The 17,425-nt window shown below is 40.4% G+C and overlaps 1 protein-coding gene across 1 annotated transcript in view; it reads left to right on the plus strand.

Annotated features, from left to right (window-relative positions):
* SYCP2L (synaptonemal complex protein 2 like) overlaps positions 1-17,425 on the plus strand; it is a 58,375-nt gene that overhangs the window by 21,451 nt on the left and 19,499 nt on the right. The window contains exons 11-20 of the mRNA XM_070361006.1: positions 2,035-2,177; positions 3,976-4,066; positions 4,556-4,653; positions 5,730-5,787; positions 5,887-5,968; positions 11,300-11,348; positions 12,367-12,517; positions 13,294-13,343; positions 16,013-16,142; positions 17,215-17,288. Coding sequence (XP_070217107.1) covers positions 2,035-2,177; positions 3,976-4,066; positions 4,556-4,653; positions 5,730-5,787; positions 5,887-5,968; positions 11,300-11,348; positions 12,367-12,517; positions 13,294-13,343; positions 16,013-16,142; positions 17,215-17,288 — 926 coding nt within the window. The remainder of the gene's footprint in view (positions 1-2,034; positions 2,178-3,975; positions 4,067-4,555; positions 4,654-5,729; positions 5,788-5,886; positions 5,969-11,299; positions 11,349-12,366; positions 12,518-13,293; positions 13,344-16,012; positions 16,143-17,214; positions 17,289-17,425) is intronic.

The following is a 17,425-nucleotide window of genomic DNA, read 5'->3' on the forward strand; positions in this document are numbered from 1 at the left end:
TCTCCCCAACCCAGGGATCCAACCCAGGTCTCCAGCACTGCAGGCACATTCTTTACTGTCTGAGTCACCAGGGATACTGTATAGTCACCACCTGTTACTATTTAAGATATATAACTTATCATTGGTGTTTACTCTGAAGTCAGTATTTTATAGAGACTTCCCATGGATCTGACTGTGGTCACATCCTAATATTACTTTGCATATTGTAAGTTTCTGAACCCTGGATTTTGCTGCTGAGGTGGTTTTCAGTAACCCACTTGCCAAGTCAATATCCTATACTTCATAAATATATCACCTTTTGGGGAGACTCTGAGATTCATAAAGTGCTTCGTAGGAGCTGGTGGAGGTAGCTGTGACTTGGGGTAGTTTTATAGTTGAGGAAACTGAGGCTTGTATAGCAAACTCGGTGAGCAAGACTTGCCTTTTGTGTGCACAGCCCTTCCTGCTAAGGGGTTGGCAGTGCTTTAGGAGCCTGTTGAGGGTTTGGTATAGTTCTTGGGCTATTTTTTCTCACCCTTGTATCTTTGCATTTAGCCCCACAGCTCAGTTCAGTTCAGTCGCTCAGTTGTGTCTGACTCTTTGTGACCTCGTGGACTGCAGCACACTAGGCTTCCCTATCATCAGCTCCCAGAGCTTGCTAAAACTCATATCCATTGATTCAGTGATGCTGTCCAACCATCTCATCATCTGCTGTCCCCTTCTGCCTTCAGTCTTTCCCAGTATCAGGGTCTTTTCCAATGAGTCAACTCTCCACATCAGGTGGCCAGAGGATTGGAGTTTCAGCTTCAACATAAGTCCTTCTAATGAATATTCAGGACTGATCTCCTTTAGGATGGATTTTTATCTCCAGGTAGTCCAAGGGACTCTCAAGAGTCTTCTCCAACACCACAGTTAGCTATTTACTTTTTCAGATATTGTTTTAAATTGTTTTTGCTGCAGAGTTTGAGACTTACCCTGCAGAGACTGAATGTCCAGTAAGATCAGCCTTTGGGGGATTGTTGAATTTCACTAGAGGCCAGCACTATCCTATGTAAATATGATCTGAACCATATATTTAATTAAAATTTTTCTAGTAACCTCATTAAAGTTTTTTTTCAAGTGGACTAATTTTAATGTGTATTTCACTCAATATGTCCAAAATATTCACAGTTTAACATGTAATCAGTATGAACAATCAGTGAAATACTTTACCTTCTCTTTTTGGTACTAGTCTTTATAAGCTGTGGTTTTGTGCTTATAACACATCTCATGTTGTACTAGCCGTATTTCGAGTATCAGGGGCCACAGATCTGGATCCAGGTGTGTGTCTGTTTTTCCTTTTTCCATTCTCATCAGTTTGTGAACAAGCTTTGCCAGCTCTCATGAGTTTTTGTTCCTACTGCTTCCAATGCAGCTTGTACTCGCTGTGGCTTACGCTTGGATTTGCTGTGAATTGTGGTCTGAACTGGTTCCTCTATTAAAACCAGCTACTATTTGTCAGTAAAGAGCTGGTGTCCTGGTCGGAGACCCTCAAGGAGACTATTGTCTGAGAAGCAGGCCTCTCCGAGGATGTTTCCATTTCTCTTCAAGTGGAGTCTGTTGAGATGAGTGTGGATTATTTCAGTTTGTATATTGGAAACGGTGGATTTTATTTTGAATTATAGAAATGGGTGGGATCTAAGAGAAAGAATGAGAATGAAGGTTGTGCTTAATATATTGAGAAGTAAAATATCTGTCAGAGATGATAGCTTTGTATTCACAAACGTTCTTTTAAAAACTGGATTGAATTTTAGAAGACCCGTCTCAATTGCTATGCTGCTAAATTACTTCTGTTTCTGCAAGATTAACTACTTAAACATAATGTGTGTATATAAAAACACATGTGCATTTGATAAAAATAATTTCAGAGTAACTTTATTTAAATAATGTCTTTTCAACTTCTCATTGCAGAAAAATCTGGACAGTGAGCAAATATCCCAGTCATTTAAAATTATGAAATTTAAAAACACAACCCCTTTCAGTTTGTTGATCTATATTGACTTTATTTTTTGCTAGAAACTGAGATGAAGATGCTCAAAATTTACCTGAAGAAGCCTATTAATATCAGAAACAAAGAAGTGACGAAAATAGAAATCCATTTTGAATTGCAATTCAACATATCACAAGCTTCCATTAAAGCTTTAGGAGAAGACAAACAGGTGATGTGTTTAATTCTTCTGTTTCATTTCCATATTGGGGTTTTATAAATTGAAATATAATCGACATAAAACATTTGTTTCAGGTATAAATCATAACAATTCCATTTTGTATATATTGTGAAATAATTGCCATTATGAGACTAGTTGATAGTCATCACCATTATTAGAAATTTTTTCTTCTTGTGAAAACTTTTACTCTCTTAGCAACTTCAAATATGCAGTATAGTATTAACTATAGTCACGATGCTGTACGTTAAATCCCCTTGACATACTCATTTTATAACAGGAAGTTTGTACCTTTCGACGCCCTTCACTCGTTTCTTTTACCCTCAACCCCCTCCTCTGGAATCACCAATCTGCTGTTTGTATCTGTGAGCTTATTTTTGTTGTTGTCATTTTCAAGATTGCACATACAAGTGAGACCACACGGAATCTGTCTTTCTCTGTCTGACTTACCTCAGTTTGCATAAGGCCCTCAGAGTCCGTCCGTATTGTTGCAAATGGCAGATTTGCTTCTTTTTAATGGCTGTGTAATATTCTATGTCAAAGTACATATGTGACTCCAGAGAAATATTTGTCAGGTTTGTTTATATTTTCAAAGAAATAGCTCTTAGTTTTGTTGATCTTTTCTGGTTTTTTTTTTTTTTTTTTGCCTCTACTTCATTTATCTCCATTCTTTTTTTCTTCGTTCTACTAACTGGGTTCATTTATTTTCGTTTTCTAGTTCCTTCAAGTGTAAAGATATGTTGTTTATTTGAGATCTTTCTTCTTTATTTTTTGATGTGGGCATTTATCACTATAATTTCCCTCTTAGAACTGCTTTTGCTGCATAAGTTTGGTATGTTTTATTTCCATTTGCCAAAAGGTATTTTTAAGTGCTCTTTTGCTTTCTTCATTGACCCATTGGTTTTTCAGAAGTGTGTCATTTAGTCACCACATATTCATGAATTTCCCTGTTTTTCTCTTGTAATTGATTTCTGGTTTCACATCAGTGTGGTCAGTAAGGATGCTTAATATGATTTCAGTCTTAAATTTATTAAGACTTGTTTTGTGGCCTAATATATAAGTGTTTCCTGGATTCTATGTGTGTTGAAAGAATGTGTATTCTGTTGCTTTTGGGTAGAATGTTATGTGTATGTCAAGTCCATCTGATCTAACATTAATTTAAGGCTGATGTCTTCACGTTAATTTTCCATCTAAATGATGTATCCATTGATGTAAGTGGGATATTAAAGTCCCTTGTGTGTGCTCAGTCACTCAGTCATGTCCGACTCTTTGCAGCCCCATGTTCTGTAGCTCTCCAGGCTCCTCTGCCCATGGAATTTGCCAGGCAAGAATACTGGAGTGGGTAGCCATTCCCTTCTCCAGGGGATCTTCCTGACCCAGGGATGGAACCCACGTCTCTTGCATCTCCTGCCTTGGCAGGTGTATTCTTTACCCCTAGCTCTACCTGGGAAGCCCCCATTTAAAGTCCCTTACTATTATCATAGCTTCCTTGGTGGCTCAGATGGTAAAGCATCTGCCTGCAATGTGGGAGGCCCGGGTTCGATCCCTGGGTTGGGAAGATCTCCTGGAGAAGGAAACAGCAACCCACTCCAGTACTCTTGCCTGGAGAATCCCACGGACGGAGGAGCCTGGTCGGCTACAGTCCATGGGGTTGCAAAGAGTCAGACACGACTGAGCAACTTCACTTTCACTATTATCATATTGCTGTCTATTTCTCTCTATACCTGTTAATGTTAAATTTATAAAAGAATTACTGCTTTTAAAAACCATGTGGTTTTGGTGTGCATTTCAGGTGATGCCTGACCAGACAAAAATCTCGGCCGTTTTTGGTGAATTAGAGAAAGAAGACACTGAGATTCCTAGCAGCCACAAAATAGAGACAGGTATATTGGGAAACAGCAAAATTTCTTACCTGGATTCCCCGTAGAAGCAGTGATAACATGTTACTTGAAAGCAGTTACTGAAAACCTGTGGTCATATAAGAGTAATTAATGTGTTACACCTTTGAAGAAAAAAGTTGCAAATTAAACCTTGAATTATTTTGTCCACCTGATACAGTCTCTTTGGGAGTCAGTTGGAAATGACAAAGGAGAAATAATGATGGGGTGGCTGGAGGCAAATGCTAGGGGTATGTAGGGGCCTGTCTGCCCACAAAGCTGGCCCTGCACAGGTGAAATATTTCTTATGAGTTAGACCCAAAGCCCAAGGTGCCTCTAGATTTTTGGTGTTTGAGGCAGGTCCCAATTACCAGCTCTTACCAGAAGATGGCGCTGTACCAGCAGTGTGGATCCCATGACGAGCATTTGCAGGATGTATGCAGCATTTTGTATGGTTATTACCATTTTTTATTGCTCTTTTCTTCATGCGTACAGACCAAGAAAAGGACTCTACCAAGCCGGCAGAGTTAACCAGGGCTGAAGATGACCACCACCTGATAACTCTCCCCTTAAATAACCAGTCTGAGCCTGCTGTAAGTACAAGGACCTGAGGGCAGGATTCTGAACCGTGTCCACTGGGGTGCTGGCAGGTGGAAGCTGACTCTCCCGGCTGGTTCTCCAGTTTCTCCTGCCCAGGCATGGCTTTTTTTGACGATTCCCTCCTCTAAATTAGGTTCATCAGTTGTACTTATTTTTGCTTGCCTTTCCCTCAACTTGGGTTTCCAGTGGAATGTGTGACTTGGCTGGCTTTGCCTCATTCCCTCATTTGGGATTTGGAGACTGAGCTTGTGAGAAGCAGCATCATTTCTGGAATCAGACCTGGCATTTAGTTACTGACTGTGGGAACTTGAGGAAATGACATAACATCCCTGGGACTGAGGCTTCTCATCTATAGAACAAAGCTGGTTTGGGCTTCCTGGTGGCTCAGTGATAAAGAATCCACCTGCCAATGCAGGAGATGCAGGTTCAATTATTGGACCTGGAAGATCCCCTGGAGAAGGAAATGGCAACCCACTCTGGTATTCTCGCCTGGAGAATCCCATGGACAGAGGAGCCTGGCAGGCTGCAGTCCATGGGGTCATAAAGAGTTGGATATGACTTAAGTGACTAGAGAAAACAAACAATACCTGCTTTATAGTGTGGCCCTCTTGGGACTAAAAACAGAATATATGTAAAGCACCTAACACAAGGCTTGGCATGTATTGATGTTCAGTCCATTTTCTTATGTTTGATCACATGGACAGACTGTAGAGAAGTGTGATGATAGTGTCATATTTTTTAAACAAATATACACCAAAGATTATTTCTACAGATAGACTGTCTTTTGGGGAACTTGAACAGTTATGATGCTGTTGACATTTTTGTAAGTCTTCCTTCGATGTCTCCCTTAGTGACTATGAGACACTCTTGATTATCTCGGATGTGGTAAACCTTCTCCTGTGGGTGGGTATCTTTTTTTTTTAATAGCCAGTAGTCACTTGGAACCAAATTTAATGAAGAAAGAGCCTGATATCTTAGTACTCAAATGCTTTTCTTTGGAGGTATAGAATGATTCCAAAAAGTCTCAAAGGCACCCTAATTAAGCAGATGTTTATGCATTTTCCTGCAGCAAACAAATACAGCTGATAATTCACCCAAAAAGTCAAAACTGGATGATACACAAAAAGGTCAGATTTTTTTTTTTCTATCATAGGACTTGAATGGTATATTTCAATGAATACTTCAGATGCTTAACAATTTTTGTTTTCCATTTTTATGCTTGGAAGTTACTTCAGAACATGAGTATTCTGTAGATTTACAAGAATCATCAGCAACAATTCAGTTTCCTACTTTAAACGATGCATCCAGGTAAGTGATTTTCAGAAGTCATAAACCACGCGAAATCTCTCAGTCGTGTCTGACTCTGCAACCCCGTGAACTGCAGCCAGCAGGGTCCTCTGTCCATGGGATTTTCCAGGTAGAAATATTGGAGTGGGTTGCCATTTCCTTCTTCAGGGTATCTTCCCAACCCAGGGATCGAACTCTGAGCCTCCTGCATCACGGGCAGATGCTTTACCATCTGAGCCACCAGGGAAGCCCATAAACCACGTAGATTGTTGTTAATGTGACTCGTTAATTGTAATTTGACCATTTGGGTTTTCCCCTTTCCTGCATCTGGCCTTGCCCCACACAAGGAGAGAGCGTTATGTGCAGTTTTCTGTGAATAATTTCAGCAGGGCTGGAGTGTTCTCTTGTCCTGTGGATCTCTACCCCTTTCAAGGATCACAGCCTTATCGTGGCCACAGGGCCTGCATAACTCAATGAAGCTATGAGCCATGCTCTACAGGGCCCCCCAAGACAGATGGGTCGTGGTGGAGAGTTCTGACAAAGCACTGGGGGAGGAAACTGTAGCCCCAGTGTTATCTTTGGTGACGTAGTTTTCCCTAGCAGAACACTGGATACTCCGAGACAGAAAATGAGTATCACTTGGCAATAATTTATTTGCCACTTTTCTCTGTAGGCCTCTGAAGAATGGGCCATGCATGTGATTTTTTTTTTTTTACAGCTTTGTTGAGATACAATTGAAATAACATGTACCTATGTAAAGTATACAATTTGAGTTTTGACATTTGTCTGCACCCAGGAGCCATCACCACAATCAAGATAAGGACCATGTCCATCATTTCCAAGAATTTCTTCCTGCCCCTTGGAAATCCCTCCCTCTTTCTCCATGCCCACCCCCACCCTTGGCAATCAGTGATCTGCTTTGTCACTATAGATGAGTTTGTAGTTTTAAAAATCTTACTTAAGTGGAATCAAACTGGACGCACTCTTTTTTTTTTTTTCTTTCCTAGCATCTTTCATTCCTTGTAATTATTGGGATTGGCCAGGAAGTTTGGTTTTCTCATCACTTATAGAAAAATCTGAACAAACTTTTTGGCCAACCTAGTATTTTGAGATTCTTCACGTTGTATCAGCAGTTCATTCCTTTATGTTATGAGTGGTATGGAGAATAGTGGATCTATTGTACGGATATACCACAACTTGTCTATCCATTCTCCTGTTGATGGACATTTGAATTTCCAGTATTTTCGTTGTTACAAGTAAAGCCCTTTAGGCTTCATGTATAAGTCTCTGTGTGGAGGTGGAGGTGGTTTAGCTGCTAAGTCACATCCGACTCTTTGCAGCTGCATGGACTGTAGCCCACCAGCCTCCTCTGTCCATGGGATTCTCCAGGCAAGAATACTGGAGTGGTTTTTCATTTCCTGTCCAGGAGATCTTCCTGACCCAGGAATCTTGCATTCCTGGTCCCCAGTCTCCTGCATTGCAGGCAGATTCTTTACCACTGTGCCACCTGGGAAACTCCTCTGTATAGAGATTATGTTTTCTTTTCTCTGGGGTGAATATATAGGAGTGGGATAGCTGGATCATAGTTGGTGTATCTTTCACTTCTTAAAACCTGCCAAGATGTTTTCCAGTGTCTTTAGAGCATTCTATGTTAGCACCAACAGTCTTTGAGGGTTCTGGTTGCTAGACTTTCTCATTAGTAGGTTCAGTAATATAATTTCACTAATGGATGAACTAATGAATGAATGAACAGATCCAGTACTGATGTGGGCTGCTGCTTCTTTCTACCAGACACAGTCCCACAAAGGATCCTCAGTGAGTGATAATTTCCTTTATTTACTTCATTAGTTTTTATATATTGTTATGGCTCTACCTCCCAAACACCATTCTTCTTCTTTGAATTATTAGATATCTTTCTGTGTTGTGTATCTGTGTCAGCATTTATTATTTGGGGGCTTTAAGGGTTTACCATTTATATATAATTGTAAATTACATGTGTAATTTACATATGTAAATTCCAAGTTGTAAATTACACATGTAATTCACATATGTAAATCCCCAAGTTGTAAATTACGTATGCAGCTCTAGGACCTGCATTTGTGCTCAGTCATGTCCGATTCTTTGCAACCCCATGGACTGTAGCCCGCCAGGCTCCTCTGTCCATGGGATTCTCCAGGCACGAATACTGGTGTGGGTTGCTGTTTCCTGCTCCAGGAGATCTTCCCGATCCAGGGATCGGACCGGTGTCTCCTACATTGCAGGCGGATGCTTTACCAATGAACAGCTCTATTTCTCCTTTAATAATGTTAGTTTTTACTAACATTTTTACTAATGTTTTCACTAACATTAATAAAGTACTCTTTGTCACGCTGTGAAATCTATTCCTGTCTGACCTTAAAAAATGAAAGTTCGAAGCCTACAGCCTGTCAGGCTGTCCAGGAACTAAAAAGGAGTGTTTTTGTATCATCGCTGAAGCTAGCCATTTCCTGGGCAGAGGTCTCTTTCAATTAGAAGAGAGCAGAGACCTACACCACCACTCTGCTTCCTTCTCGTCATACTTTCTTGTCCAGGCATCCAGTGTTTCGTCATTTCAGATCCGTAGAGGAATCCAGGTTTCTTCCGGCTTTACTTCTTCCTCTCACGCCCACTGCAGCAGGAGTGGGAGCTGGAGCCTGGTTTGGAAGTGTGCTGGGCTCAGGCGACCCAGCAACCTTCTTCTGGGGCTCTGTTCCTCCCAGAAACCTGCTGCCCTTCTCTGTGCCTGTCTGATCCTCCATTCAGCATGTGAGAACTCCCCAGCCCTGCTTGAATCCGAGAATCCTTTGTCTCCTTCTGGGAAGCGTGGAACATTGTTGCTGCTGCTCCAAGAAGTCTAGATTTGTCTTTGGGAAGGGGCTGCTCACTTGTCATCCTGCAGAATATGTCCACGTAGAGCAGAGGGTAGGTCTTTGTCTTCCGGAGGGTACTAATTCCCCAAGAACGTCTAGCAAAACCACCACAGACTCTGAGCTAAGGTTTCTAGACTGGAGTAATCTGTTCATCGCTGGGTCTCTGTTTCTCTGTCTGTAAACGAGTACCTCAATTAAAAGGGACATTCAGATGCCTTTATGGCAAAGAAATCTTGGGTACTGCTCAGAGCTTTTTAGCTCTTTTGTGTTGAAATAAGTAAAACAGCACGTACAACTGCTTTTACATTCAGACTGAAACCACAGAATGCAATTCAGGGCTCAGAAGAGCGTAGGTTTTTCTGTCTCAATGCATAAAGAACTCAATGAGAAGCAGAGTGTCAGGTAAGGAAAGAGTTTATTAGTTCTTGCCTGGAAAATTCCCTGGATAGAGGGCTACAGTCTGTGGGGTCCCAAAGAGTCAGAAACGGCCGAGCACGCTCTTGCTAAAAAGGTGCGAGTTGCAGGCAGGTGAGAGGGCTTTGAGCGCTTCACAAGTTACATTTTTATAATTAAAGGAACAGCAGGGAGAAGACCACCATTTTCCTTATTTTTGAGTTAAGCTTCCATCATCGGCTCCTCCTCCATGTCAGGCTGGGAAGTTTTCTTGTCTCTGCATGGTCAAACTGGGACCATCATGGCACTATTCAAATCAGCAGAAGAATGGTTATGTATGCTAGACTATGGTAAAGCATGTCAGGTATCAGTATAATGGGGCTTCCCAGGTGACTCAGTAAAGAATCAATGCAGAAGACGTGGGTTCGATCCCTGGGTCAGGAAGATCCCCGTGGAAAAGGAGATGGCAACCCATTCCAGTATTCTCACCTGGAGAATTCCATGGACGGAGGAGCCTGGCAGCTACAGTCCACGGGGTCGCCAAGAGTTGGACACAACTTAGTGACTAGACAACAGCAATCGGTATGATGAGGGGTTTCCACTTTGGAGTGTCACCTTTCCCCTCTATTTTTGTTTTTAATGTATGCAGAGGAGCATGTCCTAGGAATCATTAACCTAGTGACCTCAACCGGCAGGATGCAAACATCATTGACTTGATGTGTATTTCTGTTGTTAGTTTCATTGTTAAGCAAGCCTGCTTTGCTTCATGATTTTCCATTTGCTTTCTGGGGTGATCATTAACTTACATTGGTCTCCCAAAGTTCCTTCAAGTTCCCCGTCTACCTATAGTCTCCAAGTGAGATTTTATTTATTTATTTATTTTCTAATTTTATTTTATTTTTAAACTTTACATAATTGTATTAGTTTTGCCAAATATCAAAATGAATCCGCCACAGGTATACATGTGTTCCCCATCCTGAACCCTCCTCCCTCCTCCCTCCCCATACCATTCCTCTGGGTCGTCCCAGTGCGCTAGCCCCAAGCATCCAGTATCGTGCATCGAACCTGGACTGGCAACAAGTGGGATTTTAAACTAGCTCTTTGATTATCCTATTCTATCCCTTTTCAGACTACACACACATGCACAATAACATTTAGTATAGGGCTGACTTTTTAAAAAATGGTGATAAAATAGACATCATGTAAAGTTTGCCATCTTCACATTGTGAGTGTATGTTCCGTGGCAGTAAGTGCACTCACATTGTTGTATGTACAGTCGTCACCTCCGCCCATCTCCCGAGCATTTTCCATCTTCCCCGCCTGAAATGCTGTCCCCACTAAACAACTCCCCAATTTAACAAAATTGAAAGATACAAGAGACCTAGAAGGACACACCAAGTGGTAAAGTACTTGTGATTATGAATCACTTTGTTTTTTCGCTCCTTGTGTTTTTTGGTTTCCTATTATGCATGTGTTAACTTTTAAGACATAAATGTTATTTTAAAACCTTAAAAAAAGATTAGTATACAAAAATCAAATTTCTTTCTGTATGCTAGCAAATAGATAATAGCAAACCATGTTATCTGAGAAGGGGTTAATATCCAAAAAATATAAGGAATGCCTACATTCAATAGCCAAAAAAAAAAATCATCTGATTAAAAAAGGAGGGGAAAGGCTTTCAACAGACATTTCTGCAAAGGAGATATACAAATGGTCAAGACGTGTGTGAGAAGATGCTTGACGTCACTGATCCCCAGAAAGGCTTTTGTAGCGCCCAGCCGGGTCTAAGACACAACCGGGTAGGAAGCGCTGCTGCCTTGCCCTTTTTTGTCCTGCCATCCTCGGCTTTATGTGCCTCACGGAGATGGGCTCAACATAGGTTTTGTTTTAAATAGCGAATTGTTGGCAGGCAGAAGATGTATGGAAATGGATGGCAAGACAAGAAGTTTGTCACGGAATAGGGCACTTTTGGTGCGCTGGGCTCACAGTAGGCAAAGGGCACATGGCAGAAAAAAGAAGGGCGAAGGTGTTGCTGCCACACTTCCGTTAATTCAATATATTTTGCTTTCAGGAAAGATTCTGCTTTCGAGGATAATAGAAAGCAAGAAACACGGATGTCGGTAATGGGATCACTTTGATTGTTTTGGGCAGTCCTTCCCATTTTAGTTATTTGCATACCATCTTCAAACTTTGCCTTGGCTCTGCGTCTTTATGTTTCTCAGTTAAATTTATCTTAAGGTCTTTTTAAAAGGAAGTATTTCACTTTCAAGTGGAAAATCAGCATTAATTCTAACAACTAGTTGGTAAAGCCCCCAAGTAAGTACAAGGAGAATAGCAAAGTTTTATCGAATTGTGATACTTCTCCTTGTATTCGGCTTTGAGCCAAACGTCTGTCCTTGCTTTGTCAAAAAAGACACATGTATACTTAAGGCTGATTGATGTTGTTGTGTGGCAGAAACCAACACCATATTGTAAAGCAATTATCCTCCAAATTAAAAGTAAATTTAACAGAAGATTATGAAGTAAAAGAGAAGTGTTAAAGACTTTCTAGCAGCTGAGATTTCCTCTGAATAGAATCAGAAGTGTTAATGAATTGAAAAGAAATGTTTTGTTCTAAGTCAATGATGTTGCTCTGTTCCTACATGTCCGCTTCCATCTCTGCTGCTCTTCTTGTGGGAAGCAGAGTGCTTTAAGTCTATCGTCAGTGCACTAAAAAAGAAATCTGTATGTGAACAATAAATGAGATTTTTGTTCCTAAAATTGAGATCATGGATTCCAAACAAGCAAAGTTCCTTCTGGCTTTCTTTTAGCTGTGGTTCTCAGTCCTATGGGCTAGCATTTTGAAGTTGGTGATAGCATGTAATCAGGTGCATCAGCTTTTGGAAAGTTACCTACCATCTCTACAATTATGATTAGAGGGGATTTTGTTATCTTTTACAACAGCAGCTGTCTAAGGATATAATCATCTTCTTTTTCTCCCTTCTCTGTACTTCTGTGCCCTTTTATTGTGTAAGACAGCCCAGTCTTCTCAAGGAGTTACTTCTCTTTTGCCTAACTTCATAGTCATGTGTTTAATTGTACATAAATGCTACTGGCATCCTTTCAGCAGCTCTCATGTATCACCTGTGTTTGTAAAAGTTTGATTATAGGAAACACCTTTTCTCGGAGAGTAATCAAGATTCAAGTAGTAGCGGCAGTGAGCTGTCTTGGGCCGGTAACCGAAAAAGGAAATCCTTGAAGTCGTATACTAGTAGGAAAAAGACAAGAACCGGAAGAAGCAGCCTAAGAAGTAAGTCTGATATGTGTTTTCTTTCCAGTCACTTTTCAAGTGAATCAGTAGGTGTTACTTTTGCGGGATGTGATGAGAAAGGGTATCAACAAGATGTATGATCACGTGATCCTGCTACCGTTACACGGGAAAGGGAAAATGTTCGTATGTGAAACAGTACTAAAGAATATGGAATTGACCAATAATTGTGAAATATGAACTACAGATAAATGGAGTAAAGAGTTCAGGTAAGAGGAGTTTGATGTAAGCTGACCTAAGCTGAAATCTTCAGAAAAAGCTTCAAGGAAGGCTAGGTGGGACCTCAGCTAATCCTTGGGAAAAGAATAGGATTTGAAGAAGTATGGAGAAGAGGAAGTATTCTGGTTAGGTAAAGCTAGAAGAACATGGGCCGGTCCCTGGGCAAGATGGCAGCTCAAAGGAGAAGAGGGTGGGAGAGGACGAGATGGTAGGGTGGCATCACCGACTCAATGGACACGACTTTGAGGAAACTCCGAGAGATAGTGAAGGACAGGGAAGCCTAGCGTGCTACAGTCCGTGGGGTCGCAAAGAGTCGGACACGACTTGGCGACTGAACAACAACAGCAAGAACGTGGGAAGAGCGTTCAGAAACAGTATCTGGAGCAAAGAATTCCTGCTGGCCAGAGAAGAACAAAGCTTAATAATTAGAGAGTTAGACATTTCAGCAAGCTGTGGGAAGTGGGGATTGCTTCTAGAGAGTATTTTGTGTTTCTCGTAAGTAAACGTATCCACTGGGCTCTCCTTTCCTTTCCTTCTAGTCTTGCCTCTTTTTCCTCCCAGTAGTGGCAGTGACCTTGAGAAAGATCAAGTGAGTAAATTTTTTCTGTGCTGCATGTGCCCTTTATGGGGTAAGTTTGAAACAAGTTGATCTGTTTAGGTTTGAACTACGTTTATTTAAAAAAAAAAACTCCTTTCTGGAAGAGAAAAATAACAAACCAGTGGTTTACTAGTATGTAAACCACTTTCAGTAGAAACTTCAAGGAGTTCCACACATTTAATATGAATCTTGGGCAAAGATTTAGTATCTTTTTTTTTTTTTGGTTGAAAATTTATTGAAAGATGTTTATTACAAAGAATGCTTGAAATCTGGGCTATTCTGATTTCCTACAAATATGTGCTGTTTTGAATTTGTATTTTAAACTTCTTGATTTAATTTTTCTCTTAGTTTTCAGTTTGTGGACATGTTATTCACATAGATTTTAATTATTTAAATCTTTATGTTGCCAGAGGTTGAAATACCTTCAGGCTTACATAAATATTGAATAAACCCTGAAGGTTTCTTAAATCCCTTCAGTTATACTTGTTTTATAGGAAAGCAGTTAAGAACATGGACATGAGTGTCCTCCAGACCAATTCCAAGATTAATTTACCATGTTTTTAGCGGAATTACCTCTCTTAGCAGTTGGCTTTTGGCCTTGTATGTGTGTATATGATTATATTTTATATAATATATCATGTATATAAATATATATCATATATTATATGTGTATGATTATATATCACATTATATACCATATATAAAACATATACATATATACACATATAATCTTGTATATATGTAACACATATTTTTATGTGTGTGTGTGTATATGCAGACACAAAACACACACACTGTAGAATTAGTGCAAAGTGTTCAAGAATTTTCTAGTTTCACTTTTCACTTTCACTGCTGCTGCTGCTAAGTCACTTCAGTCGTGTCCGACTCTGCGCAACCCCATAGACGGCAGCCCACCAGGCTCCCCCATCCCTGGGATTCTCCAGGCAAGAACACTGGAGTGGGTTGCCATATAACATATAATCATGTATATATGAAATATATTTTATATATGATATATAATGTGATACATAATCACGTGTATATAATATGTATATTATATATAATTTGTACATATATATAGAATACATACACTTCTGTATAAATGTGCATATACACATGAAAACACAGACACACTAAAGAATATAGTGTGAAGTGTTTAAGGATTTTCTACAGCAGTGCTGGGATTCTGAGGACATCAACAGCACCCTGCCCACCTGTACGAAAATATAATGTGTTTAGTGCCCTAATGGGATCTGGCCGTGGCGCTAGAGGTAAAGAACCCGCCTGCCAATGCAGGAGCCGTGAGTTTGACCCCTGGATTGGGAAGATCCCCTGGAGAAGGAAATGGCGACCCACTCCAGTATTCTCGCCTGGGAAATCCTGTGGACAGAGGAGCCTGGCGGGCTGCAGTCCCTGGGGTCACATAGAGTCGGACACGACCGTAGCGACTTGGCACAGCACAGCGCTCTAATCATAGCTTGTTACTGCCCTCCCCCTACCAGCCTTCTTCCATCTGCCCAGGGGGACTCTTATGTTCTGCAACGACAGGGAGTGTTTATAGCTCAAACTATAAGCCAGAGCAAGTACCTAAATATTTGTTGAGGAGTTCAACCTGAGATAAGGAGTTATCGGTTAAAAATAGACCACAGAAGGGCTTCCCTGGTGGTGCAGTGCTTAAGACTTGGCTCCAGGGCAACGCGTGCAGGTCTGATCCCTGGTTGAGGAGCTAGGATCCCATATGTTTCTGAGCCAAAAAACCAAAACATAAAACAGAAGCAGTATGTAACAAATTCAATAAAGACTTAAAAAAATAGTCCACATCAAAAAATCTTAAAAAAAAAAAAAAGAAATAGGCACAAAGAACAGTTTTTAACAATATACAGCTTTAAAAAAACTAGGTACCAAAAAACCTCCAAGCTTTAAGAATCCACAGATTTAAGATATGCAGCTGCCAGGAAGTCTGTGGTGATTCTCAGTGAGGGCATTGCTGTCTTTATAGAGACATTGGTAGCTGACACTGACGTCTCTGTGCTGGAGTTTAAGAAAAGAACTTAAAGCAGGGGTTGGCAAACCTTTTCTGTGGAGGGTCAAGCAGTATGGGGCGGGTGGTTTCTATGCAACTGTTCAACTCTGCCATTGTAGCATGCAGGCACCCACACGTGCAATACCCAAGTGCACGGATGTGTTGTGTTCCAATGAAACTTTGTTTACAAAAACTTCATTCCCATTGAGCTGGAGAGCTGTAGTTTGTTGACTCCTGGCTTAGAGCAGTGGTTCTCAGACTTTGGTGATCATCAGAATGACCAGAATGGTCACCAGAAATGCAGATCGCTGCGTCCTGTCCCCAGAGTTTTGATTGAGTGTGTTGTCAGTGGGGCTTAAGAATATGCATTTCCATCAGGTTCTCAGGTGCTGCTGAGGCTGTGGTCTGGGACCACACTTTGAGAACTTAGAGTCAGCTTTGAGTTAGTTTATTGATTCATGACCTAATGTGCTTCTAGCCCTGGGATCTTATGGTCTTACTGTTTCTTTTTTCAAATGGATCATGTCCAATTCTTAAACATTTTTAAAAAGGAAATTGGAAGTGTCTTGGAATGTTTTGATAACTTGCTTTGAGTGATTGTGACTGTTAGCACTTTGTAAAAAGTACTATGTTTTAGGTTAAAATTCTAACACCCTTACGGAAAGATTCCTCCAGGCAAAATAATGTCACACCTCCCAAAATTTCTGGAACCGAATTTCAAAGTAGTTCTGCCTTTTTAACTCCTGAAGATTCTGCCCAGAAAACAGGTATGTGATTTTCTGTTGATTTACATAGAAAAAAATATATTTTGAAAATGGTAGTTTAAAAAAGCAAAATATGTTTCTCTTGATATCTGTTGAAGAAAGTGTGAAGGTATGATTGATTAATCTTCTCTTTCTTGTCCTGATTAACAAAAGACAGAGGACTTTGTGTTTTAATTTCGTTTAACATTTGAGATCACCTTGTGTGTAAGAATTGCCGGTGTTCATCTGCTTTTAAAATAGCAACAAATGCAAATGGTGGTTGATTGCAGGGTTTGGTAAACTTTTTCTGTAGAGGAACAGGTAGTATTTATTTTTTGCTTTTTTGGCCCCTAGAGTTTCTGTTGCAACTATTCAACTCTGTGTTCATAGTCCCAAATCAGTCGCAGACAAGATGTAAACTAATGGCTGTATCTGTGTTTCCATAAAACTTTATTTATAAAACCAAGTGACAGATGGGATTTGACCTGAGGGGCCAGGGTGTGCTAACCCTTGACTTATAAGGTTTATCTCAGCCCCCACTGTATTTTATTGAAACAATTCACATCTTTTAAATTGGTGAGAGTCAGGATATTGTTTCTTCACCTTTATCATTCTACAGCTTAGCACATTGGCAGGCACTTAGCAGGCACGAGTGCCAGCCTCTTAATTTGGCTGCCACTGGAAGAAAAGAAGTGGGGAAAGAAAAATAGCAGAGAGGGAAACACAGCATTAGAGAGTGAGGGGAACAAAGGAACAGATCTGAGAGAGGCAAGAGAACTACCGCGGTGAGATGATAGAGCTCTCGCCATGTATTTGGGGCCACATGGGCAGCCACAAAAGATGCTGGCCTAGTGGAGGTAACTGGCTATTCATTTTATCCGCAAACTTGTAAACCTTGTACCCATGTATACTTTGAAAGATACAAAATGTTTTTTGGTTTGAGTTTTTTTTTTTTTTTTTTTTTTAATAACTGTATCCCTTACAGGGGGCAGGGTATGTTGAAATTTAATTTATAGATTGATAGTGAAATGTCATTTCCTCATTTGCTTCTTAGCATGTTTATTCTCTTATAACTATTTATTCTTCCAATACTCAGAACTTCACAGCCCCAGCCCACTGAGCGATCTCTCTTCGCTGGAGCACTCAGATGTTGAAGAAAATGAATCGAAGGTACTATTTAATTGTTGGTTATTTATCTGTTTTCCAGAATTGATATTATACTTAATATACTGGCTTATTCCTTCTTGAGGGATGATGTAATACCGCATATTGCTTATTTTGACATAAATGCATGTATTTCTGACCAC

The sequence above is a fragment of the Bos mutus genome, chromosome 23 (genome assembly GCF_027580195.1).
Source record: "Bos mutus isolate GX-2022 chromosome 23, NWIPB_WYAK_1.1, whole genome shotgun sequence".
In the NCBI taxonomy this organism is placed as follows: domain Eukaryota; kingdom Metazoa; phylum Chordata; class Mammalia; order Artiodactyla; family Bovidae; genus Bos; species Bos mutus.